This window comes from Grampus griseus, assembly GCF_964374135.1.
Source record: "Grampus griseus genome assembly, chromosome: 13".
Classification (NCBI taxonomy): domain Eukaryota; kingdom Metazoa; phylum Chordata; class Mammalia; order Artiodactyla; family Delphinidae; genus Grampus; species Grampus griseus.
The window spans coordinates 38,894,290-38,922,276 of record NC_139007.1 but is presented as its reverse complement, the minus strand read 5'-3'; the positions used below and the strand labels follow the sequence as shown (position 1 = coordinate 38,922,276).

The following is a 27,987-nucleotide window of genomic DNA, read 5'->3' as shown; positions in this document are numbered from 1 at the left end:
CAATTACTAATGGAGTGTGTACTATGTACTGGGTAGTATTCCGGTGCTGAGCACTACTGGAAACGTCTTAGTGTGGATGACTCCGTATCCAATTTTGTTGGGACATGATGTGTCCATTTGAGCTTCAAATTCAAATCTTTATTTCAGAAAGTTGTCTTCTATTATGTTGATATTTTTCTTTTCATTCTCTCTGCCATTCTCAGTGGGTTGTTGTGAATATTAAATGAGTTAATACATGTAAATCACTTGGAAGAGTGCCTAGCACTTAGTCAAAGTAAGATGGAGGACGGGGAGGGGGAGGATGAGGATGCCTTTCCTCTTCAGGAATGCAAGTGCCGTTCCTTCCACACCTATCTCAATCTCTCTGATCATTTTTCTATTTTCTTATTCACTTCTTTATGTATGATTTCCTCTAGCTTATCCACCATGTCTGATTGCATTTTCAGCTGCTTTTATTCTCACTTTTAATTTCTAATGTGGCTTTTCTCTCCATGTTTATACATTTTTCTTTCATTCTTTTTTGAGAACTGTGAGCATGTTTGCATTCTTTATGTGGGCTTAAAATCTCTAATTTGAATTCTTATAACCCAACAAAGAGCTCTTTTCCTCTTTTTTTAAAAAGAGGGTAACAACATTATCTGTAATTTCTTTGACACTATGGACAATTGCTTTAACTCTCCTTATTCTTGGAGGGTAGTTCCTTTTGCGATCCATTTCCTTCATCTGTCTTTTGTTATGTTCCTTACAAAGCCCATACTCAAGTTCCATGTTAACTCTTGTGCTAACATTACTTATACTTGAAACAGAGCCATGTATTTGTTGAAGAATGAAAATGGTCCATGGAGGGAGAGAACTGGGGTGCTCGGTAGCTTCAACTTTAGTTTTCCTGAACATCTGTCCACCAGGTCTTGTTATTTTTTTGACCTGCAGTGTGTGTTCCCTTGGTTTGTATGTACCAGGTTTCATGACTCACAGAAAAGCCCCTTTACAGGCTAGGTTCCTTGGGTTCTAATCTATCAAACTCCCTCCCCCATAAACACACACACCAACTGACTGGATCACAGGAAACAAGGAGAGCGTGTCACCCTCAGCTCCATTCCCCCGTGTCACTTCACACTCTGGATCTTTTTCTTTTTTTTGGCCGTGCTGCACAGCTTAGGGGATCTTAGTTCCCTGACCAGGGATTGAACCTGGGCCCTCAGCAATGAAAACACAGAGCCCTAACCACTGGACCACCAGGGAATTCCCCACACTCTGGATCTTGAAGGGGGCCTCTACTGTGGCTTCCCCACTTCTGTCATTTCTTTCATTAAAGACTACTGGATACACCTCTCTTAACTAAGAGACTCGCTTTTAGTGAAATTTGTTTCTTGCTGGAGTCTGAGGAGGTGTCTGCTCTCAAATTACCCCCCGTCCTCATCTATATTTCACAAAGTCTAGTAGGTTAACTAGACTCTTTTGGTTGCAATATTCCAAGCGACATAAACCTAATCTTAAGTACCATAAGCTGTTCCTGTCAAAATAAATCAATAAAGGAAAGAAGAAAGAAAGATAAAAAAGGAAAGAAAAGAAAAAGGAAGGAAGGAAGAAGAGTGTAAGAGAGAGAGAAAGAAAAAGGAACATATTGGCTCATGAAACAGAGCAGTCTGCAGTGTGGATGTGGTGGCCTCAGGCACAGCTGGATCTAGGGGTTTATATGTCATCCTTGAACTCAGTCACTGTCTCCATTCCTCGGCTCTGTTTGTTTCTACATCACTTCCCAGACAGACTCACCCTCCACAAGGCAATGAAATAGCCACTGTTGGCTCCAAGTCAACATCATCTTTACAGCTTGTGAACTTGGAGAAAGAGCACTTTCCCCAAAGGCTTTGGCAAAAGTCCCAGGGAAGGATGCAATTGGTCTGGCTTGGATCATGTACCCACCTCTAAACCAACAGCTATCATTCCACAGCCTATAGTGAGGGCTGGGAGGAGATGGAAGTGAAGGAGCACAGTTTTTTCCACTTTATAGATTAGAAAACTGACTCCCTGAAAGTGTTCAGAGACTTGTCAAAGAACACACAGCTGAATCAAGTGGCTGAGAGAGAACCAATCCTAAATCCACAGACTCTGGTCCCCCAACAAAGAGTTCTCGACTCTCCACAACTGACTGCTGTTGGGCTTTCCTCCTAAAAATCACATTTCCAAACCACGAGAGTTTGAACAATGTTTATACAGAAAGCCTTAAAAGGTTTTAAAAAGCAGATGTATAAAGGGGTTCATCAGATAGAACCACTGGATGGATGATGGATGGAGATATACACACAGACATATTCTAATGGAAGCTATTTTCAAAACATGGCAACATAAAGTAAGAGAAGACAGAGTGTTGTTAAGAGCAGGCCTGCCAAACCTTGACTGAATCCTCAAACGGACACACAGACTGTCGTAACTGGCACTCTGTTTGAAGACGACAGTTCAATAGGGGCTAGAGATTGCATTCTCTTCTGGAAAGTGAGAGAGTGCTTCCTCCCCGCCCCCCGCCCACCTTGCTTGCAATGATGCCTTGCTCAGCATTTTTTTTTTTTGGCGGTACGCGGGCCTCTCACTGCTGTGGCCTCTCCCATTGCGGAGCACAGGCTCCAGACGCACAGGCTCAGTGGCCATGGCTCACGGGCCCAGCCGCTCCGCGGCATGTGGGATCTATCCGAAGCGGGGCACGAACCCGTGTCCCCTGCATCGGCAGGCGGACTCTCAACCACTGCGCCACCAGGGAAGCCCAGCAAGTCCTTTTTCCATCATGATCAGCATAAAGTTAAACTCCAGTCCATCCCAGGTCTGAGCTTATTCTAAATTATAGGTTTCCCTAAAATCAATGTGGTTTCATTGAATTAAACTACTCCTTTCTCTCCCTGGCCCAAGAAGTCCTGACATGAAGGTGGAGGCTCCCACGCTGGACTGGCAGCAAGGACCCTGCACGGGGAGTGTGACCTCACTTCCTCTGTCCCCTACACAAGCTGCTCGCACTCCTTCTCAGCCCTCAGCCCGCTGTCGGTTCCTGCTGCCCCCTCTTCCACTTACGCAATCCCTTCCCTCCCTTCTCCTGCCAGCCCAGTTCACTGACAAGAGTCTTCATTTTCCACTTTCTGGTGTAAACATGGAAACATGTTAATTGAGGGTACGGCTTTAGCATCAAGACTGGGAATACTCCACTGCAGAGCAAAGATCATTTCTTGGAATTATTCACTTAAATGTTTACCAGAAACAACTATCAAGTGTTCCAGACTGATTCACAAATGTAATTAGTGAAAGAACTGCGAATAGTTTCCATTTTCCGGTTTGTTTTAATCCTACTGTATAAAAATATTTTGTGGGGGAATCACCTCAGCAAAAGTTCCATCCAATGACTAAAGGAGGTGAAGATTCCGAAAGCCAAAATGTTACTGGAAGTTAAACTTGCCAGGGTGTATGGCAAACCCAAAACAGACGCAATCACTATACGATGCAAAAGCCATCCTAACAAGGCAAAAAGAAAACAATTAGTGCTGCCGCCAGTGCCTCGTAATTTTGGACAGTCAGGAAGAAGTGCCTCTAGCCCCTAACTGATTTCTCCTTTGCTGTTCGTGGGATAAAATATGTAACTGAAAATGCCTTTGCTGTCCCAGACTGAGGAAGACATAATGAACCCTGGCTTGCCAGAGTATTCTGCAACATCTGAAGGCTTGCAAGAAGAAAAAAGAAAAAAGAAAACAGCTCTTGTCTGGTTTCTCCTAGTCAACTTTAATTACTGTAAGGATGGGTGCAGCAAGATAAATGTTTCCTTTTCAGTTCAGTGCTGAAAGAAACACAAGTTTTGCTGCTGCCTTTTATGTTTAAGCTCTGAGGTCCGCAGCCTATTCTTATTCACTAACTGGAAAAGATTTGTCGCAATGGCTAGTTTGATGTTTTGTGCTCAACTCCCAAAGTCCCAATTTGAAGTCCTCTTCCACTTAAGGAGACATTTCATTTTTACTTTAATTTAAAAAATGTTCTGAATGCAAAGCGACATTACAAGGACTACTAGGTTGCCTAATATAAATTCTGTGTGTGCAAAGCTCTTCAGGCTGTGTCCGCAGACAAGGTCAGTTCAGCTAAACTAACCCGCTGCCAAGCAGCCAGTAGGGGTGGGAGGAGTTTTAAGCACACAACATGTGGACAAGCCAAAGTCAGACCCAAATCTAAGTGAGGGCAACAAGCATTTGGTCTTAAAATGGCCCATGGAATTTAATCTTGTTAAGCAAATTCGAACTGGGCAGTTGCCCACAATGACCCAATGGAAAGTCGTAGAAAAATATCTCTTAACTGAGTGCCCCTGTCCAGTGCAAGACCTTCTGCCTATCTTAGCATCACTACTGGCTGGGACTGGAAAACAGAGCCTGCTCTGTTCCCCACCCTGGTTCCCCAGTTAGTCAAGGCTTCTTTAGGGAAATACCAGTGTAAGAATTCACACAGTCCATACAGTGAACATTCTCTACAACTTCTTAATATGGTAGGAAAATTGCTCCTCAATTTCCTAGGGGAAGCCTAGAAAGCCCTACACAGGAACACGGTATGAATTTAGGGGTTCCTAGATGGGATGGGGGTGAAAGGATCACAGACTGGGGTGAAAAAAGCCTTATCTAGGAACATGGTATGAAATAGAGTAATCCTCAATCATTCATTTTATGAGGGATTAGTAGTGAGATATCATAGATAAGAGAAATCCACAGGACTCTCCTGTTTTAACTATTAGTTTCCAAAATAAATATTCTAATCCAAGTTTCTACTGCAGAATAAAATAAATCAAGTGTCCACTCTTTGGTGGAGTCAACAACAGCGAACTAACCTAAAGGGAGGTAATGAGACATTCCAGCCCGGGCAAGAATCCCAAGTAACACAAACAGAATGATCAGTCATCACTCAAGGGCTTGCTAGAACAGCCCAAATAAAGCAGAGACGTTATTCTGACAGTCCTATCAAAGCAGCATTTTGGCAGGTATGACTGTTTTCCTGAGGATTAAAGAGGGAGATGTAAAATCAACCCCATTCAGCTGTGAGAAGACATCTCTCCTACTCATGCATCATTAACTTAAATTTTGTTTACATAAAAGGGGAAAATGCAAATCAATCATCTACATAAGACAGAGAGCAAACTGGTAAATGACACAGTTGTCCTGACTGGAAAGTTAAATGAAAAGAATACTGACCTTCCCCTTCTGAGATGAGATGGCAAGGATGCTGCCCCTTTGAAAATTTCTTGCTCCTTGATTTCACCAAAGTCTCCGTCATACGTTAGCTGAGGTGGGTGACTCAAGTGGCCAATGGCATTTGATTCTGTTAAATAAATCCCACGTATTTTCACCATAGAGTCCCCCATCGTAACTGTTTCTTTGGATTCCACTCTCTTTGCTGTAATAACCAAGGAAACGTTTTGTCAAAGCATTTCTTATTTTAGGAATCACTACCTTTCAATATATTTTTTTCAATCCAAGAATTTATACAATTTTAAAACTACATATGGGGCTTCCCTGGTGGCGCAGTGGTTGAGAGTCCGCCTGCCAATGCAGGGGACATGGGTTCGTGTCCCGGTCCAGGAGGATCCCACATGCCGCGGAGCAGCTGGGCCCGTGAGCCATGGCCGCTGAGTCTGCGCGTCCGGAGCCTGTGCTCCGCAGCGGGAGAGGCCACAACAGTGAGAGCCCGTGTACCGCAAAAAAAAAAAACTACATATGACTTATAGTGATCAAGTCTGGAATTGTACGGATAAAGCCTCCCTGAACGTATGCAAGACCTCACCACTATTTTAGGTTTGACATCATCAATACAGCAGGTAAAAATGAATAGAATCTTAGCTCTATTAGCTTTGAGTCTACCTGTAGGTAAATACTCTAATTGAGGTTTATGAACTACCTAAGTCCACATAAATACTTCTGTGTTCCATAACAATTCTTCTTCCTGAATTTGATCATGTTAGTAACTTTTCATTCAGAAATATTTACTGAGTACCTTCCTGATGTCAGGCACTGTCCTAAGCACTTGGGATGCATTAGTGACAGAACAAAGATCCCTGCCCTCATAGGGCTTACATCCTAACAATACACCTGTTTACACAATAGACAATAAGTAACAGACCATAATAAATGAAGTATATAGATAATAAGTGCTATGGAAAAAAAGCAAAAGTAGAAAAGTGGAGAAGGGTAAAAGGGGATTGGGAATTGGGGCAGGTAGCAATTTTGAACAGGTGGGCATGGCAGGTAAGGCATCAAGCCACCAGATGATGAGGGACAGTATTTCCAGCAGAGGGAACAGCTGGTGCAGAGGCCCAAAGGCAGGAGTGTGCCTGGCATGCTCAAGTGGAGTGTGTGACGGGAAGGGGAGGAGACTATGGCTAGTCTAACCTTCATTTTTCAGATGAGAAAATGGAGAACCCAAAAGGTAAGGTGACCAGTCTAAGGTCACAGAGCAGGTGCGGGGAGAGCCGAGACTGTATGGTGGGGAGAGCATGGGCTTGGCATTCCATCAGACTTGGGGTCAAGTACAGGCTGTGTGATGCAGGCAGCTCACTCAGCTTCTCTCCCCTTCCTCAAGTGGTCCCAAGTGATAATGGCCTGGTAAAGTGACTTCTGTGGTGCTAGCACACTCAAAACCCAGAAGTTATGATCATTATTATTAATGGAACCCACGAATCCTGACTTCTAGTTCAGGGCTCTCTCCACAGCACCAGACAACCTTAAATATCTTTAGGTCTGAATTACAAAGCACATACTTCATTTTAGATTACAAAGCACTGTTAATCTGTCCCTATATTTTAGTATTCGTTTCTTTTACTCCACAAATATTTATGAAGCATCCACTGCCACGTGCCAGATGCTGTTGCAGGGGTTGGTGGTCCAGTGGTGAACTGAGAAGTCCCAGCCGCCATGGAGCTTCTGTTCTAGAGGGAAAAAAGCAACCCCACTTGTGGATGGAGGAGCTGCAGCCCCTCTGTCTTCACAATCTACTGGAGCGAGCTGTCAGTTATTACTACAGTGAAGAGTGGCCCCGGGGGGCTTCCCTGGTGGCGCAGTTGTTGAGAGTCCGCCTGCCGATGCAGGGGACATGGGTTTGTGCCCCGGTCCGGGAAGATCCCACATGCCGCAGAGCGGCTGGGCCCGTGAGCCATGGCCACTGAGCCTGCGCATCCGGAGCCTGTGCCCCGCAGCGGGAGAGGCCACAACAGTGAGAGGCCCATGTACCGCCAAAAAAAAAAAAAAAAAAAAAGAGTGGCCCCGGGGCTCACTCTTACTCCTGCTAGATGTCCACCATTCAACTGAACATGAGTAACGATGCTCTAGGTCTCTCTGGAAAATATGTGCAGCACGTTGTACTAATTTTGTAACAGATCATGGTACACTTCAAAAGGATTCTACAACCAGTAGCCTTACCGTGTAGGAACTGTCCTGTTTCACAGATATTTTCTTTGGAACTTACTATAGACTACACCCTGTTTCATGCTCTCGGGCTTCAAACAGAGAAAACCACTTTTCCTACTGAAGTTGTTCAGTCTAGTAGGGGAAACAGAGAGGCAGATGCGTCCAGACAGAGATTCAGTACAGTGTGGTCTGCGCCAGGTAAGGACAAGTAAGAGAGCAGGGGAGTCCTGAGGGGTTGGAGTTGGTCAGGGAAAGATTCATAGAGAAGATGGAGCCTGAAAAGCATTCCAAAGGGTTAATAGGAGGCCAAAAAAGAGTTCTGAGAAAAGGGAACAAAAGTCTGGCGTGAGAGTCAGCTTCACGTGTGTCGAAGCTGTACAGTCAAGCAGGACCCCATGCTTAGAAGGGCCTTGAACTTGGTTTAATGATTTGCTGTTGCCATCTTGAAATTCTAAACGATTTTTGAACAAAGAGCTCCATTCTCATTATGCCTGTGTCCAGCGAATTATATAGCAGACGGCATGAGGCATGAAACAGCAGGATGGGTGTGGGGAACTCTAAGGGTTCCATATTGCTGGTGCGCAGACCAGAGGCAGGGGGTGTAGGCAGGCAAAGGAGAGGGGCGAGAAGGGCCTGGAATGTTAGGCTGGGGCAGAACTATGCACGCTGCACAGTGAAGACTTCATCCCCTGGACCAGGAGTCAGCAAACTGCAGCCCCACCAAATCTGGCCTGCCCCCTGTTTCTGTATAGCCTGCAAGCTAAGAATGGCTTTTATATTTTTAAATGGTTGAGCAAAAAAAAAAAAGAAATCAAAAGAACAATATTTTGTAACATGTGAAAATTATATGAAATTCGAATTTTAGCAGCCATAAATCAGTCTGCTGCAATGCAGAGTTGAGTAGGTTGAACAGAGACTCTATGGCCCACTAGGTCTAAAACATTCACTCTCTGGCCCTTTACAGAAGAAGTTTGCCAACTTCTGCGCTAGGTCGGTGTTTCCCAAACTGTGTTCCCCAAAAGACAGATTCCACAGTCAAGTAGGTTTGTAAAATGCTGGGCTGAATTTAAACGAAACAGGTGACTTTACTAGATGGCCTTCCCCACCCTTTACTATGCTCACGTGCACTGTGGCTCTCCAAGAGGGAGGGGAAGTAGGCACAGGTTGAGCACAGGACCCTTCCTCCAAGGAAAAGCTATTAATATTTTTGCCAAAAGTGTTCCCTGGAACTGTTTGGCAAGCTCTCCTTTAGGCACGGGGGGCCCTCTGAAAGGTTTTCAGCAAGAAGATGATGCAAATCTAATTTTTATTTGCTTCCTGACCTCTTGTCCCTTATGGCACACGGAGAGAAAACCATCGTCTTTCATGGCCCACTGGGATGAAGGGACAAGGCTGCTGCTCACAGCCATGTCTGCGCGGGCGCTTGGTGCCCACGTTCTGCTGGCTGCTCCAAGGGCCAGGGTCCTTGTGCTGACCCACCTGCAGCCCCCCAGCGAGCGGAGGGTGGAGCAGGAAAGGAGCGCTGGATGACCAGGGACAAGGCAAGAGGTGATAAAAGCAGTGGGGCAGTGTTGGGATGGAGAATACAGACCCGGGGATATTTAGGAAGCCCACATAGGAAGCCTGTCCATGGCGGCTAAGATGACAGAGATCGTGAGAAGGTGGAGCCTGCACTGAGGTCTCCGTCCAGCTGGAGTAAGGGGGGCGTTAGCAACACGGCCACCTCCAGCCAAAAACCCTATTTGAACACAAGTGATTAAACTGCTGGCCCTACAAACACAACGACACACATCTTTTCTTTCACTTTCTTCAAACAGGAATTCCAAACCTGCCACGGCACCAAACCAGCCCTGCCTGGGGAGGTGTCAGCTACTAATGACTTCACACCAGGGGCAGGGACATTCCCTCTGTCTCAGTCTCCACCACAGGCCTTTACAGCCTGTTACCCAACAAAGGATACCTTTTCTAAACAATAGGGACTCTGAAACAAGCCCAGGAGCTCCTGTACAAAGAAAAATGAGTCCAAGGCTGGAGCATTAGAATGGTTTTTTAAATTGGGCAATGTGTGCTTTTAAAAGACAATGACTTTTTACTGCCTCTGTTTCCTGGGTGCTGACGCAGACCCCAGGGATGATGGGAGTGGTGAAGGGGGCAACTGCCAACACGGTGGATGGAAAAACAGAAACAGGGACATGCCTCGGCTGGTGGGGAAACATCTGTCTCTCCTGTCACCTTCACACACACGGCAACAGCTCAGCAAGCAGCAGGATTTCCAAATGGAAGCCACCGAGAGTTAAATGTGTGCGGCATTCAGGCTCAGAAGCAAAAACAGCTGATAAACAACAGCTCAGCAACCCTCACTCCGGCTCTGCCATCCTGTTTACAAGAAGTGACCCTGTTCCTATCCGAGTCTGACCTCACCCTGCACCGTGGCTCCCGAGCCCGTTGCCTCTCACCTTGGCAAGGACTCGGCTCCCGTAAGTACCAATTCTTTCTGATGTAACTGGTCTGACTGGGGCCCTGGTGGTGCAACATCTGAAAAGTCCCTCGGGTGAGTCTAAACGTGCAGCTACTATTAAGAAACAGAAATCAGATGATGTCTCTCCCTTGCTCAAACCCTGCCCTGGCTTTTCACTGCAGGAAGAATAAAGTCCTGGCCATGTCCCCCCTGGCCCGGCCCTGACTGGGCCCTGTGTCCTCAGCTCCCTCCCCCTTCCAGCCACATGGGCCTTGGGGTCCACCAGCCGAGTCTGCGCCCATCTCCGGCCTCAGCTTCAGCCTGGGCACTGTGTTTACAGATTTCCGCCCGGCTGCCTTCTCCTCATTATTCACATTTCAACTCAGAGGCCACCTCCTCAAGGACACCTTCCAGAGGTGACACGATTCCTCCTGCCACAGTCACTCCCTAGCCCAGCATCTAGCTCACCTTCTTCTTAGCACTCAGAACCCAACTGCTGTCTTACTTCTTGGCTTTCCAGTTTATTGCCTGTCTCCCCTCACGAGCTCTTTGAGGGCAGGACTCTGTTGGCCTAGACTGGCACCTGGCAGTTAGTAGGGGCTCAATAAATACCTGATTGACTGTTAGAAAAGAAACAAACTGGGACATCAAGGTAAGGCAGATTGCCTAATTACACACTCCGTACGCCATCGAGCTGTGGCACGCACACCCTGCGCTGTCTCTGTCTTTTCCTTTCTCCTTGATTGTACCTCTTCAGCTGCATCAGGGATCATTAGGGACCAGACAGGAAAATGAGTGCAGTGGGCGGGGGAGACATGGGGACTGCAGATCATATCCCGGGCTAATGGGGCTGGGGGCTACTCAGCTCAATCACTCCCCATGGGGGCTGCACAGAAAGCGGCCCAGCGCTTGCCAGATCTTCCAATTTTTCACAAAAAGTCATACATCTAGATTCTTCCATGAGATCTTCTACATTTAAATGTTGGTGACTAATTAAAAGAAAAGGCTTGTATGTCAAACAAGTAGGATCCTAAGGTGGTGGCTTGTAACTTTGGGGATCATCTTCAGATTATCTCCTCTCTCTGAGTGTAAACCTATCCCTCCTCTTCATCAATCCTGTTGACTGAAGGAGGGCCAATTCTATCAGCCCCTGTTAAAGGGGATTTCTAACTTTTGGGGCTACATATAGTAATGATAAATTTGTAATGTAAATATAATGTATAGTAAACTTGTAATATGATCCTGAACACACGTGTACGTGACTGAAGTAAAGTCCTTGAAGCCATACTAGCATTTATTGTCTGCAATGTGCCCTGACATTTTCCATTCTATTTTATTCTACTTCATTGTTTTAAATGTTGGTGTGATCCACTAAATCGATTGTCATCCAACTAATCGGACATTTCCTACAGTTTGAAAAACTCTTAGTGTGCCCTGGACAGGGGGTGATTCCAATTATTGGGGGCATTCCTTAGGATGTGAGGTTTTTAGCTTCTCTGTTTCCAGGTTTAGATACATGCCAGCACTTCTGTGGCCACAGGATAAGCCCCATTCAACTTGTGGTTACATTTTCACATGGGATCAGAAAGGTATTTTCAAAGACCTAAGCTTAGCGTACATTATATGAATCTTAAATATGCCTAATGAAATTAACAACTTTTTGAACTCTAATTTAGAAATGATTTCCAATATATCAATAGGTAAATGCATTCATTAAAGAACACTTATCCTAATATTCTTTTTCTACAAAGTAACTTTTCTTTTTTTTTTGCGGTACGCGGGCCTCTCACTGCTGTGGCCTCTCCCGTTGCGGAGCACAGGCTCCGGACGCGCAGGCTCAGCGGCCGTGGCTCACAGGCCCAGCCGCTCCGCGGCATGTGGGATCTTCCCGGACCGGGGCACGAACCCGCGTCCCCCGCATCGGCAGGTGGACCCCCAACCACTGCGCCACCAGGGAAGCCCCAAGTAACTTTTTTTAAAAAAACCTTAATAAACACCCATAAAATGTTTCTTAACCAGCTTTTGCACAAGATTAATGAAGTTAACATAAAAAATCATGTGCAGTTTGAAAAACATCATATAAAAATAACTCTTGTGTGCAAACTCAAGAAACATGCTTGCCCCCAGGTTTTAAAGGATGTTATGTGGCCTTACGCTGAGCAGGAGGAAGGGTCATGTCTGGCAGAAGAGCCCCCTGCGAGGCCGCCCTGTGTAAGCGCGCCCGGGCACTGCTTATCCTTCTAATCTTCGTGGGGTCCACTGGGGGTTTTGGAAAGGAATGGCAGGGATCCTCTTCTGTGGCAGGAGATGCTGGAGGTTTTGGTTTCTGGAAAGAGATTTTTTTTATATGATTGGCATGAGTTTGTCTTGAATAAGACTCACCACGCAGAGCTGGCCCTGACACTTCCAGAGGAGCACAGGGCTTCCTGCCTGGCTTCTCCCCAGCCCCCTGGTTCTCCGTCTCGTTGGCCCACCTTGCTTAATGTGTCAGGTATATAACACTTTTTCATTGTTTTGTCAATTATATTGTATGAAATACTCTACTGTCCTGCTTAGTGTATTTGAAAAAAAAAGGTTTACCCATGCCAGCAAACAGATCTCTACAAGAGACTATAAAATATGGTATAGTACATTCAACATACTTTGTAAATTTTTGTGTTCGATTCAGCTCAGAAAACATTTATTGGGCACCCACATGTGCCAAGAACTGTGTGGAATTTAAATACTACCTTTATATATTTTGGACTTGACAGAAGTATCTTTTTAATGATATAAAAAAATTTTTAATAATGTAGATTAAAAAGTCACAAAACAGAAGAGCAATAAGTAGTCTTGGACTTATGATATGAAAATGTTTTATTTGCTACATCTCAAAAATTCTATGCTGATACCCTTAGAAAAGGGACATTACTAGCAAAATTCCAGTTCCTTAAAGACTTAAAACCACCTGCACCAAGCACTGTGCCACCCAGAGCACCCTCTGGCCTAACCTCCAGGTGGCAGTGGCCTCCAACCCAACCTGGGGCCGCAGCCTCACAGGGGCCTAAACTCCCACTTTTTGCCTGGTGGTGTTGCCTGGTGGCCCAAGGCAACAAGATTATCTGTCTATGAAAGCACAATCTTATGCAGCAAGTGCTTCTAGCTCTCTAGCCAAAAGTAATCAAGTTAAAGTTCCTCAAATCACTTACATACTGTGTGAAGTGAGTGACTCTCAATCCAATAGGTTAATTAACAAATTTTTTAAAAATCTAGTGTGACATTCAAGTCAGATAATTTAGAAAAATGGGTGAGGTCCTCTATCATATATGACACAGAATTTCACTCATTTTCTCATATACATTAATAGAACACAGACATCTATATTAGTGTTCTCCTCTCAAGAATCTGCTTATTTCAATAACGGTAACATTTTTCAAAATATTTTTTATATCCTCTTGGTCATTTACATCTGTAAACGGTTCATAAACCAGACCCAAATAAAACCCCAAATCGGTTTTATGACTATAGAGATACATTCTTCTAAACACAGTTAAAAAAGCATAAATAAAATAATCAGCATAATAGACAGGAAGAGTAAATGACTCTGAGATCAAACCCACTTACTAGTTATGTGAACTTGGGTGGGCCATTTACTTCTTTGAACTTGCCCAGCTATCAAATGGAGACAGCAGTTCCCTTCTTGCAGGGACACTGATATATATACAAGTCTTCTTATGGAGACTCAAGATATGCTAGCTCCCTCCCTAGCATATCTCGGTAAGCTGCTCACCCTTTACCAGATTTGGTTCCACGTTACTTTTAAGTCTCAAAAGCTAAGGCCCTAGATCCTGAGGCAACCTTGCTGGAAAAAAGATCCCGAATTCAGAGGGGTTTATTCTGAAGGAGACAACACTCATCTATCTGTATAAATTATGTTATATTTGTTTAATAAAGAGTCGGTTTACTTTACAGCCTCCTTAATTTGTTGCAAAATATTCATAAGAATGTGACTTAGGCCATGAAACTAATAGCAACAATAAAATCTAAGAGTATGATATAGGCAAATAAGTGCTCTACATTTAATTATGAAAGATGAAATACATAAGTATAACCTTCTCAATACTGAATGTGGATTCAAGGTTTTCTTATCTCAAAATGTCTGTACTCTGCAGGTACCTTGCATCTGAAACAAAGATTGAGAAGTCTGCCAAACAATAATAACGCAGACAAAGTAAATGGTTGCTTTTACAGATGCCGTAACTATTAGAAATGTTTTGGGTACTAAATAAACGATCTTATAAAATAGAAAATGTGGTTTTGCAATGCTAATTTTTACCCAGAAGGGAATAACTGAATTATCTCTGGATGGCAAGATAAATCCCCTTAACTGCTCCTTGATAAAAGGCATTATTTTCCTAGTGCACAATTAGTCATTGCTTGCATAATAAAAAATTAGTTCCATTTTACTACTGACCTTTACTAAATTATGTATCGCATTTAAACCTATACCTCATTGGACTACTTAAAATATAAAGTGATGCGTGTGAAGCATTTTTAATTCTCCAAGGGAAAACGAAACAAGCCATCAATTTCTATCATGTCAGGTTCTACAAAATGTTCTTTCACTCTGTGGAGCAAAATGGCTTTTTTGAAGCACAAGAGTAAAAATTTTTTCTTGTAAAATTCACTTCATTTTATAATTCAGAGAATGTTGCAAGTGGGTTTAAATCTTCACTTGAGAACCTTACCTCCCTCAAGTTTTGTGTCATAATACTAGCCAGTGACTGGCGTATAACCAAGGTACTGGAAAAGTCAGATTTCAAGATCTGTCCTGTTAGAGAAAACTGCTAGAGTCCCTTGAAGACTGAAAGACTATTTTCATAGAACAACCCAATCAACGAAGACAAACCCCCTAGAATATTTAAGGGGTCTGGCTGGCCTTGACTCTCATCCCAGCACGGTGGGCCCTGACCAGCTTCTGACCTGGCTCCTCCGGATCACCAGCTGGGAAGGTGGGGTCCCACTCTACATGAGGACTGGAAAAGGGGGTCCAAGACCTCCCATCTCAGAAGGTTGCTGTAATTTAATCTGTAAGGCAACAGAACACACACACACACACACACACACACACACACACACACACACACACACACCTCTTTGGATGTGGCAATTGTAGGTGCATTTCTATTACTATGATTTTCTCCACAGGTCCTCTGGCCTCCTCTGTCACTCCCAGCATGTGATTCACTGCTGTAATGTCACCCTTCCGTTTCAGAAACAGTGAAAGAAAAAACACTGCTTTGACATTCACATTCTGCTCTTTCTTACCCTGGACCTCCCCTAGTCCAAAGGTATATATGGGCTTCTAAGTCCCTTTCTTTTTAAAATATATTCAGTTTTGTTTTACTTGTCAAATACTTGGAACTCGGTTCCTATAAAATACAAAAACGGGCTGAAACTAATCTATGCTGTGAGAAGTCAGGACGGTGGTCACCCTGGGAAGGTGGTTTCTGGGGCGTTGGTAATGACCTGTTTCTTTCTTCTTCAATGCTGGTTACCGAGTCTGTGGAGTTTGCGTAAATTTATCAAGCGGTACTCTTATGATCTGTGTCTTTTCAGTATGTCAGTAAAAAGTTTAATTAATAAAAATACCTGGGGACTTCCCTGGTGGTCCAGTGGTTAAGACTCCATGCTTCCACTGCAGGGGGCATGGGTTCCATCCCTGGTCGGGGAACTAAGATCCCACATGCCGCATGGTGCAGCCAAAAAAAAAAATACTTGGAGCGTAAATAACTAGGCTTTGTAAGTTTCAGAAACATAAGGAGAACTCTGTTTTGACAATGATAATGATGAAAGACAAAACTTCCTATTTCCTCAATCTCTTCTCCTACTTTATACAACCCTGTAAATCGGAACGTCAGCTAACTAACCCGAGTGGCAGAACGGAAATAACTATCACTACACAACAGCCCCACGTCTCAGAGCTGTCGTGGGAAGGGGGAGAGCTGCTGAGAAAGAGAAAGCTGTGCACGGCACACCTACATAGAAGGTGGATATAAATGCTCATGGCAGACTGCAAACTGCAGTGCTTTCCCCTGACTTGTAAGATTACAGGTGCTAACGGGAACCCTGGTGAGCCGGGACCAGGAGTGTCAGTTCTCCTGTCATTCTCAGAAGCCCAGGGCGCTTCTAAGTGTAGGCAGCCCACACCTGCTGGAGGCTGTGGGAGGAGCACAGGCCAATAAGGGGAGGGGGTGGGCGGGGAGGGGACAGAGAGCTGTCAGCCTACAGGTGCAAAGAGTTGAATGTAGGAGCTGGAATGGGTCCCTCTTCCCTGCCTGAGGGCTGCATGAGGAACTATTAAAAGGCAAACCAGCCTGAGAAAGTGTCCCAGATCCAAAAAGTGCTGAAATTCAACTGTTTAGGTCTTCACAAATTCTTTCAGCAACTGCATCCTTAAGGAACTTAAGTATGTACCACCCCTCCCCCACCCTCTAGGGGTCCTTACCTCCCTCCCTCTCCCTGGGCTCCCATTGCCCCTGATCTCCCCTCTTTGTCAATTTAGTGGTCACCAGAGTCAAAGGGTTCTTTAAAAGGTCTAGTGGAAAGGAGGAGAAAAGGTGGAAGGGGAGGTAGTTATGAGGCCACTTTCAGGTTTTTTTGACCGGGAGCTCCAAACTTTAATTATGGTTTAAAACGAAATATACCTGAGACCCTTAAATAATCCACTCCAACAAAAAAACTCAAACTAACGGAGTTATTCTTAGCCTGATTTGCACATAGCACCCAACCATTCTGCGGTAAAGAAATTTAACTGCAGTGATCCTAAACAGAGGCAAATGCCAACATTATCTTTGCCTAACACCTAATCCTGCAGTCCAAGAACTATACTTTGACAGGGACCATGTGAACTCTAAAAATTTAGATTTTTAGGAAAGAGTGAGTCCCCCCAAATTACAGCAATATTAAAAAACAAAGCATAGGAGTCAAATGACAGAACTGTAGAATGGAGAGCCACTCTGCAACAAGTCAGACCTACTGGGCTGCTAAACCGGGGGCCCTCTTGCTGTTGCTGGCTCAAAACCCAAGTGATTTCCAAGGCTGTAGGTACAAGAAGCCATACGTTAACGATGGCTGACAAAATACAATACTTATTGCACACTGGTTCATGCTTCCTATTTTGGAATCTTATTTTTGTCATCTGCAATATAAGAACAAGTATAATCTTCCTCACAGAGGCATTTTGATGAGTACTTTGGGAATATATGATGCATTTTGAAACAATCGGGGTCATTTGGGCACGGACTATACATTAAATGATACTACTGAGTAACGTTAATTTTCTGATCTGTGATGATAGCATTGTGGTGTAGGAGACTGTCCCTGTTAATATGAGATGCATGCTTAAATTTTTGTGGAAAAAGTCTTATAAGGGCTACAACTTACTTTAAAATAGTTCATCAAAAACAAACATACGGGGCTTCCCTGGTGGCGCAGTGGTTGAGAGTCCGCCTGCCCATGCAGGGGACACGGGTTCGTGCCCCGGTCCGGGAAGATCCTACGTGCCGCGGAGCGGCTGGGCCCATGAGCCGTGGCCGCTGAGCCTGCGCATCCGGAGCCTGTGCTCCGCAACCGGAGAGGCCACAACAGTGAGAGGCCCACGTACCGCAAAAAAACAAAAAAACCCAAACATATGCACACACAAACATACACACACATAAACAGTAATAAAAATTGAGAAGCAGCTTGACTGACGCCCCAGTTCCATGAAAGTCTAAGGAACTGGTATCACCAGGTACTTGCGGTAGCAGGGGCATAAAGGCAGGGGTGCCTAAGGAAAATTGGTTGAAAGTCTGTGTAACTCCTTCCCTCCCAGCTCTACGCAGTCAGGCTACTGAACCCAGGATTAGATGGGGAGTGTGTTCTTCGGAGAGGATGAAACAGAGGGTCTCTGAATCAGGCTAACCAGGCACAGTCAAGAGTCAGGATACTTAATGTAAACATAGATGTTAACTGAATATTGACATACTGAATGCTAGGCATTCCTACCTTCTTCCTCCTGGCTCCTAGAAGTCAGTGTATGTATGGTCAGGCCACTCAAAATGACTGATCTCTTGCTCTCTGTACATCCCCTGCACGAGCAGCATCTGCTTCACCTAAACCCTACTCACATGACTGACCTTCCTACATATTCGCCCCTGACCCAGCTGGTGACTGTTCTAGTCTTTAGATCAGAACATCTCCACCTGATAGCTTATCAAAGGGGAAGTGAAGGGCATGCACCCCTGCTGGTTCCCCTGGTAACTAATGAGCCAGAGAAATTGCCCCCTATAACTGATGTCTCTATTGCCGACTCTGGGCTCTTTCTTCAGTCTTAAAGCTGGGCAAGCACAGGCGTTGCAGGCCTGCAGGGTACAGCCCAACAGTTAGCAACCAGTCTTTATCCTCCAAGAAATATTCTACAGAGAATTGAGCAGCCCACAAGGAAAGCCCTAAAGATATTGCTATTGAGGGTCTCACAAACAACACAGCCCAGCCAAATCCCCCTAAATGCAGGTTTGCGTAGATATCACCTGTGGGTTGACCAATCCATTCCACATGCTTCCCCTCTCAAATAAGAACAGCCAAACAAGCAGCGTGAGCTATCAGAAGAGAGTCTCTTACGAAAAAAAGAGAGACCAAGGCAAATATAAAACTGCAACAGAGACACAGAGGACAGACCATGTGATGACACAGGAAGAAGATAGCCATCTATAAGCCAAGGAGAAAGATCTGAGAAGAAATCAACCCTGCTGCCAGCTTGATCTTGAACTTCTAATCTTCAGAACTGTGAGAAAATAAATTTCTTTTTTAAGCCCTCCCCCCAACATACACAAAAGCAACAGAGATTTTAAAAGAAGCAAACAATTAAAAAACCAAAACCACCATTAATATACTGAGATAAGATGCTGCAACCATTAAATAAGAACAGAATACTATATATTTAAAAAAAGATAATTTAGAGGGGGAAAAGCTTTAGGAAATTAAAAATATCATAGCAGAAATGAAAAGGACTCAATAAAAGGATTAGAAGATAAAGCCTCATCCAAAAAATGATGAGAACCAGAAAAGAGAAAATAAGAAAACTGAAGGGCCAGTCCAGGGGATCCTATATCCGAATAATAAATTCCAGAAAGGGCAAAAAGAACAGAAAAGAGGGGAAGACACATCAAAATGATTCAAGGACGTTTCCCAGAGCTGAAGGGCACAAGATTTCACATTGAAAGTGCTCAGCATCAGGACATTTCAGAACACTGGGAACAAAAAGAAAAAATCCTATAAACTTCCAGAGAGAAAAAACAGCAGTCAAGGTCTCAGATAATTTATTTCCCATACACCCTTTCTCAAGAAGCTATTGGAGGGAGTACTCTGCTAAAACAAGAGTAAATCAAGAAAAAGGAGGACTTGGGATACAGGAAATATAAAACCAGCACAGGAAGGAGTAGCAAGCTGTGTGCAGATGCCCAGGGCAAGTGGTCCAGGAGGGAGTGTGAAAAGTTCTCCAAGGAGATGAATCAATACCTCATGTGTCTGAATATATGAAGGAAATTTAGGCCACTGGAGAAGAGTTTGGAGTTGAAACAATAATAATACAAAACTAAAAGAGCAAGGCAATTATTAACACCAGGGAAAACAAAGAGTGGTGCAGGGAAGGAGAAGTAATCATCATTAATCATCATTAGTTCAAGGCTCAGCTATAAACAGAATTTATATAATCACACTCAGAGAAAAGGGATCTAACCAAAATTATGATATATCTATACTGGGAGTAGCAGTGGGGACAGAAAGGGTGAATGTGTTGTGAGGAGGTGTGTGGGAAGACAGACAAGGGTTAAATCTTCATCTTCCCTAGCAGGAAGTCATTAGATAATTCCTCAAGCTCCTAAGTCAGAGAGCAGCAAGACACTGTTATTATTTAAAAATTTGGATGTAAATACCAAAAGAATGTGCCAAAAGAGTTTAAAGTGAGAGTACTGGGGAGTGGAGAATGAAAAATAAGGGGATGGAAGACTGCTGGAGGGTTTTTTTGGTAACAAATCTTTGATTATGTACATGCATCTATAATTTATTTGTATATGTAACTACTGAAAATAAAATACATATGCATAATTTAAAAGATACTGTGAAACATTTGTTTGCCAAGTTACTATATATCTCTAAAATTCCTCTTTGTTATGAAACTATAGGTGAATAATAAATGTGTTTCATTATATACAAACCATTATATTTGAAAAAGTATAAAAGAATTTGCTTTCATATCAAATTATTAATACATTTAGGTCTATGTGATCATTTTCTTAGCATATAGAAGTGCTGATTCCAAGTACTGGGGCCAATTCCATTTCATAGCACCCGTGGTAATATAAAGTACTCACAAGCTCTAGTGGACTGAGACGTGTGCCAAAGATGGGTCTGGAATCAGAGGACTCAAAACTGGATGCATGGACGCTAGCATAGGAGACAGAAGAGAAGTGTTAGTTTGTAAAGAATCATTTTTAAAAATTTCTAGTATGTTAGTTAACTCTAGACCCCAAACAAGTAAAAGCATTCAATGCATAAGCCTTAAGGAAGAAGCGATTTTTAAAAATCATAGTACTTTAAACATTTTATTAACAACTCTTTTCTTGCTTTTAGGAGGATTGTAAATATTGAATAATGAAAAGAAGGAATGTATACTGTGATTTTTTTTAAAGCTTTGTTCATATTACTTTATAAAGTTGGTATGACAATCATTATTAACCATTTCAAACCAAAGCAACGTCTTGGACCCAAGGTCTGGAAATATCTTTAGAAAGCTTGAACAGATATAAGAGGTATAATTAGCAGAAGTCACACTTAGAAAAGCAACTATCCGTAACTAGAATTAAGGGAAAATGTCATCTTCATACATATATATACTTGAGTGTATAGGCAAGAGAAATTTTAAATACCTGAAGGAAGACGGGGGTCTATTTTCTGGTGTTCTTGAAGATGCACGTCCAAATAGTTTTCTTTGGTCTTCCCGTGGTGTAAATGGTCTTTGGGTCCTAACAGTTCTTAAGGCATTTCGTGCTTCACTTATGATTTCTGCACTAGTCTTCTGCTCGGACACTGAAGGTCGGTAAAACGGATCTAGCTTTTCTAACTTTTTATCGTTTGGAGACAGCATCTTTCCTTTTAAAGTGCAATGTTCTTCAGGCAGACACCACACCCTGCAAATATAGGGTACAAAATATCAACTATTTTCATCCAGTCATTTAGAAAGGAGTGCTCAAACCCAACCATACATACTTAAACCATTCCTGTATATTAAACTTGAAAAAACAATCACAACTTTTAATTAAAAACCTACCACGCAGTTACACTTAGAAGATCAGGAAGGGAAAAGAGCTTTCAAAAAAATAGGTTGACATGCACAGTGATGCCTTTGGGAATACATGCGATTAAGGGAAATGACGCGCAGGGAAGGGACCTAGAGTGAAAGCTAAACCTGGAGAGAAAGAGGATAAATCGTGAAAGAAGACACCCCAGGAAGGGAAAACCATCTCATAGTCTCCAATCTATAAAAAACACATTGGGTGGCAGGGCAGAGGGGTTCTGCTAAAATGTTTAACTGAAGTTTCCCTTTTTTTTCCCACAGCCCTCCACATAAAATGCTAGTATAAGATTAAAGTTAGGGCTTCCCTAGTGGCGCAGTGGTTGAGAGTCTGCCTGCCGATGCAGGGGACACGGGTTCGTGCCCTGGTCCGGGAAGATCCCACATGCCGCCGAGCAGCTGGGCCCGTGAGCCATGGCCGTTGAGCCTGCGCGTCCAGAGCCTGTGCTCCACAACGAGAGAGACCACAACAGTGAGAGGCCCGCGTACCACAAAAAAAAAAAAAAAAAAAAAAGATTAAAGTCAGTCAGATGGGGCCTCTATCCAAACTATATCAGCTTTTATAAATGTACATTTTTAAAAATGTAGCTTTTATAAATGTAGCCTCAGAGAAAGGTTCAGCCTTACATTTGCCTATGATATATTTGAATGAGTTGATTCAAATCACCTTCAACTTGAGATAATGTCCTACGTGAATAAATACCGAATATCGATATCAAATGATCCTTTCCCAGGCCACCGCCCTCGGTTAAAAAGTTAAAGTCACACATAAGGGCCATGAGAATGCAGATCCTTCTTTAGGCTCGTGTGCCCATGGAGGCCTGGCTAACCTGGCAACACACCTCTGACAGCTCTACACTTTAAAAGAGTCGAGATTTTAAAAACTTAATTCTAATCAGTACATTCAGTGTTCATTAAAAAAAAAAGTTGTATCTCCAGGGAGACTGAGGTCTGTAAATTATTCATATATCTCAGTTGCCCAATTTTAGAATAACTTCTGCGAAAAAGAAAAAAGTTTTGTGACATATGCCCAAGGAAACTAAAAAGACACCATTTTTGTAAGTAGAATCTACAGGTGATTCCTTAGACAACTGAAGAGGGCTTAACTGTATTATGATTCTATACATTAAGGTGTTACTTAACAACAGACAACAAAAACATTTGTTGTCTACCCTCCAAAAGAGTTTTTGAGGAAAAGAATATGATAACTGCAAACAATATGCTGTTCCTTTCATATGGAAAGGCCAGGTGTTGAAGTAAAACAGTAATAAATTACTAGATAAGCAACACTATTCTAGGAATTTTTGATATAGGAGTTCCAATTTAAGCAAGGTCTCCGGAATTATGTACATTAGAACAATTAACAAAAACTGTGGCAGGCCTCATACATTTACTTCTAATATGATATGATAACCTCTTTGCTAAAAAATATTCAATGTTAATTATTAAAAATAAATATAAAGTGTTTCATACACACTATATATATGTGTATATATATATATATATAATTTTTTGATGCATAATAATACAAATTCAGAACCACAACATCTAACTTCAGTGTCCATGGCAAGTTTGTTTGCTGGTTTGTTTTCAAAAGGCCCACTGAAGTAAGAAAAAAAGACATTTCAGTACAATGAACAAGTTTCTTCCAAAGACCAAATGAGGTTTGTGATGCCTTAGCCCCACACGGCACTAATAAGTTTAGGGATGTCCAAAGGTGATCTGGCAAAACTAATTAAGATTAGAGAACGTGCTTTGGATGAGTAATAATGGACCATCATTCCTGACTAAGGTTGTCCTTGGCTGTATTTTAGTTTACATTGAAAACTATACCCTTTCATAGAGTAATGAAGGAGGTCAAATTCTAAGACCTCTGTAAATTATTTGGGCATACAGGAGTTTAGATTGATCAAATACTGCTGGAAACGATGTACATAATGGGTTTAAAAATCTTTTCGTCTGTAAATTTTTACCACAAATTCTAACACAGCTTTCTCTCTCCCTTTGCCTCTCTCTTCCCCGCAAATCCCACTTTAACAGCTATATTGTGAAAAACTGTTTCAATAATGTAGTATCTGCTCAGTTAATCTATTATCATATCAATATTAATATATTAGTAACTAATTCAAACATGGAAATGTTCAATAATGCAAGTGAACTGAGTTAGAAGTGGGGTTTTTTTCAGGGGGGGAGTATTTTCTTTATAATTATTAAATTACAAATTCTTATTAGAGATGGTTTTTGCCAATTTAAAACACGATCAGAGTTTGAAAGCTTGTGTATTTATAGTAAAGTATGCCTGAACCATAACACAATAACACAACAGTATCACAGAAATTTTAACTTTACAAAACTTCTCCTGACAACTAGAACAAATCCATTCAGCTAGTATAGATGAACTGTTTCCTCCCCTTGGATCTCTGGGAACACAGACTTCACTGTCTTCACTCTCAGGCAAGGACCAACCACTAATGCTATTCAACATTTACTTTAATACCAAGCAGCGTGCTAAGTACTCTCAAGTACATCATCTCAATTAACTCTATGAGGCGGACAGTCTTAAGCAATAGCATGCACACACACGCACACACACAACCTAAGACATACGCCCAGGGCTGATATTGAAACTATTACCCACTGGATGGGGTGGTGGAAGGTGGGGACTCAGAGGCCCTGGGGCTACAGCTATTTACACACCAATATAGAAACATGCCGGTGTTTCCACAAGTAGAGCAGCTTTCTTGGTGTGAACCAGCTGGGTATCAGTCCTGCTTGTACCCACCTGCTTTTAATACAAGGTAGAAACTGATGGGGGCAATACATAAAATAGAGATAAACTACCATGTGATTATGAAAGAGAAAGGGATTTCTGATTGGGAGGTGTCAGGCAGACATCCTAGAGGAGGTGATGCTTGAGCTAGGTTCTGGAAAATGCTCTGAATTTGAACAAATGACAATGGCTGACATTGGGGCTGGAATAGAGGAGGAATTTCCAACCAAGTCAATGAGTGAGGCAAGGCAGAGTATCTAGGACATATGGGGTGTGCACTGGAGAGGAAGGAGCTCTGGAAATGAAAACTGGAGTTGTAGCAGAGACAGAACTGAATGGCAGGTCAGGAAAGTAAATACAAGCTGATAAGCAAATTAAAAGATGTTGAGGCATGATGTGATGGCAGGAATGGGCAGGATGGAAAAAACTAGAAGGGACAAGATCAGGCAGTTTTTATATAACCACCCAGCTAACTCTTAGAGGTCCTCAAGAAAGCTTTCCTGGACATGCCTCTCCCACCCTCAACTAGGTGTCCCTCCGCCATACTCTGCAAGGTCCCCCGTGGTCTCTGTTAGCACACCCCACCCCTCACTGGGTTAGAATTGCCCACGCACCTGGTGTTGCCCCACCAGACTCTGAGCCTTAGCTCTTCACATGAAGTACAGCTTAAAGTCGGCATTTGTGTAATCGCTGGACTCCATTTTCAAATACAGACCCAAGCTAGAAAATATCCAGATGAAGGCTGCATGGCTTCTGAATTGGAGACATTTGTTACAGTGGATTAAGAAAGCACAAGGGACTTTATTTCAAATGGCATCTGATTCTTGATGCCATGGGGTAATATGAGATCAAATTTAGCCCCTTTTTGCTTTCTTGCTTTCACTTCAAGTTGCCCAGCATGGAGTAAGACTTGATAAATGCTGTGATTAGTGGATGGGGCACTGAAAGCCCGAAGCATAGGAGTGAAGGTGAACTAGAGTAAGAAGAGAGATGAGAATGAGTAAGGTGCACCAAGGACACAAGAACCAACAGGATTTGGCATCTGAGAGGGCAGGAAGGGGGCAGAGGTGACACTGGGTATGCAAACTTAGGGAGGTTGGGAGGGCAAGGTGACCTTTTAAAAGAAAACAGGAGGGGCTTCCCTGGTGGCGCAGTGGTTTAGAGTCCGCCTGCCGATGCAGGGGACACGGGTTCGTGCCCCGGTCCGGGAAGATCCCACATGCCGCAGAGCGGCTGGGCCCGTGAGCCATGGCCGCTGAGCCTGCGCGTCCGGAGCCTGTTGCTCCACAACAGCGAGAGGCCACAACAGTGAGAGGTCCACGTACCACACACACACAAAAAAAAAACAGGAGGAGGGACTTCCCTGGTGGTCCAGTGGTTAAGACTCCACACTTCCAATGCAGGGGGCCTGGGTTCAATCCCTGGTCGGGGAACTAGAACCCACATGTCGCAGGACCCAGCACAGCCAAATAAATAAATATTTTTTTTAAAAAATAAAAGAAAACAGGAGGGGATGTGCACTTTGAAGGGAAAGAAGCAGCTGAGTTCTGTCTTGCATCACTGTCTTGAGCTTATGATGTCCACAGGACCTCTAGCGGATGACCACCACCAGCGGTAGGAAATTTGAAACTGGTGACCTTTTCAAACAAAATATTTCTTATTGGTTAGGGGAAAAGTTGTGCGTTGTCATTTATAAGTTTATACCTAATTATAAAGATCTGTCTTTACCTCTGCTGCTAACAGTCATCTGAAACAGGCTTCTTGCTAAATGTAACACGGCACTATCAGGATGTTTGCAACAGGGGAAAGACTGGCCATCTCCATACTCTTTTTCCTGCAAATCAAATACTCAAGACCCTTACCATGATTCTGAATGACTTTCGTGTTAATATGAGTATCCAAAGAAGCAGTGATTAAATGCTTAGATGCTGGAATAAAGGTTCAAATAATCTGACAATGTGCGGCTATGTAACCTTGGGCAAGGCTTCTAACATCTCTAAGCCTCAGTTTCTTCAGCTGTAAAAAGTGCGTAGTAATAGTAATTGCTTCATAGGATTGTTTGGAGGATTAAATGACAAATTAATGTAAAGTGCTTTAGCATGGCGCCTGGCCCTTAAAAAACATTAAATACCGTCCAAGCACTGTGTGATAAAAGGATACAACAAAAAATTTACTCATGAATGAAAAGCTGCATTTAAAAAAAAAGAAATTGCAAAAGAAAGGAAATGACATTTGTTCAGTGTTGTCATACATTTTATAAGTTTTAAAATTTAAACCAGGGTGTTTTGCTTTGTGAAAAAAGAATCTTAAGTATCTTACTGAATATCAGCTATGTCAAACAATTGATCAGAATTTTATAGATTCACAAAATAGGATACAAATAAAGAGTGGTACTTGCTTTTCTACCAAGTAAAATAATTCTAAATCAGGGTGAGATGGAAGATGTGCTGTGACACTCATAGGAATGGATTATAAAAGGCATTATATGTATGTACAATATATTTTAGTGCATATTGTTACATATACACTTATTTATTAAGACCCTATGTATTGGGGCTTCCCTGGTGGCGCAGTGGTTGAGAGTCCGCCTGCCGATTCAGGGGACGTGGGTTCGTGCCCCGGTCCGGGAAGATCCCACGTGCCGCGGAGCGGCTGGGCCCGTGAGCCATGGCCACGGAGCCTGTGCTCTGCAACGGGAGAGGCCACAACAGTGAGAGGCCCGCGTACCACAAAAAAAAGCGAAGACCCTATGTATTGCCTAGAGGAGCCCAGGTACAATTTGTGTGACCTTGGCTGGGTCACTGTATGCCTAAACAAAGTCCCTCAGTCTATCACTCTCATTCAACAAATACTACTGAGTTTCTACTAAGCACCACGCGCTTGGCGAAATGCTCAGTGTATAGAACTAAAGACAGCCGCGGCCCGACCCCGACAGGCGTGCACAGGGAACTCTCATCACCTCTCTCCCCACAGAGGGACAGAAGGCGGACAACAGCACGAGGGGTGCCGGGTGAACCGGCGGGGGACGCCTCACCTCCCACGCAGGCAGCGGCTTCCCCACTCCCGGCAATACCCCCTCCTCCACCGGTCCAGGCCAGAGCAGAGCGCAACAGCATCTTCACCCTGCCCGCCAGCCAGCTAGCCAGCCTGCTGGCTCGCCCGCTCGGCCGGGCCGGCCAGTGTCTCCATGGTAACCGTACACAAACTATTTACCCCGGACGCCCAGGCCGCCTCCCTGCAGAGCCAGGAAGCTGCTGGACAGGCGGAGTGGGCCAGGGAATGAGTTGGGAGTGGGCGCAGGGAAGGGGGCTTCCGGCCAGACCCAAAGCACCTGTAGGTAGCGGTGGAGACAGTGACAACTGCGGAGACTCAGCTCATCCTCCAGCTTTCCCCAGGCGGCGACGGCGGCGGCAGCAGCCACCGAGAGCAGGCGGGGCCCAGCAGGGTGGGGCCGGGCGAGGAGGGTCCGAGAGGTCCCTCAGCCCCCGCTGGGCCACTGGACTTGCGCAGGTCTCCCCAACGCATGCGTAGAAACACTGAGGCGTGGGCGCCAGCAGGCGGGGAGTGGGAGGAGCGTGGGCGAGGGCCCGTGGCCGGGAGTACGAGCATCAGGTGCTGCGAGAAAGGGCGACCGGTAAGCTTGGAAGAGCGGGGGTGGGAAGGCGTCTGCTTTTAAATCAGCAATTTACGGAACCGCGTTTGTTGAGCCCCTATGAGATATCAGCGCCTGTATTAAATCGCAATAAGCAGGACAGCGGCTTAGTGTTTAGGAGTAAGATTCAGGATTTACTGGTTCAAGTTGCGGTTCAGTATAATCTTGAACTAGTTGTTTAACCCTCTCAGTCTCTCCTCATCTGTAAAATGGAGGGAATAAAAGTACCTAGCTAGGTCTTGGGGTGGTTGTGAAGATTGAATGAGAAAACAGATTTAAAGTGCTATGCATGTGGCAGTCAACGAATGTTAAACTGTTGCT

The 27,987-nt window shown here is 43.8% G+C and overlaps 1 protein-coding gene across 1 annotated transcript in view; it reads right to left on the bottom strand.

Moving 5' to 3' along the window:
• ARMC2 (armadillo repeat containing 2) overlaps window positions 1-27,483 on the bottom strand; it is a gene marked incomplete at its 3' end in the record, with an annotated part of 106,328 nt that extends 78,845 nt beyond the window's left edge. Inside the window, exons 1-5 of the mRNA XM_082669101.1 lie at window positions 27,346-27,483; window positions 20,820-21,080; window positions 20,265-20,337; window positions 12,025-12,196; window positions 5,205-5,406 (exon numbers count right to left, since the gene is read on the bottom strand). Of these exons, the coding sequence (XP_082525227.1) occupies window positions 5,205-5,406; window positions 12,025-12,196; window positions 20,265-20,337; window positions 20,820-21,037 (665 nt within the window). The 5' untranslated portion in view covers window positions 21,038-21,080; window positions 27,346-27,483. The remainder of the gene's footprint in view (window positions 1-5,204; window positions 5,407-12,024; window positions 12,197-20,264; window positions 20,338-20,819; window positions 21,081-27,345) is intronic.
• Between the last annotated feature and the right edge of the window lie 504 nt (window positions 27,484-27,987).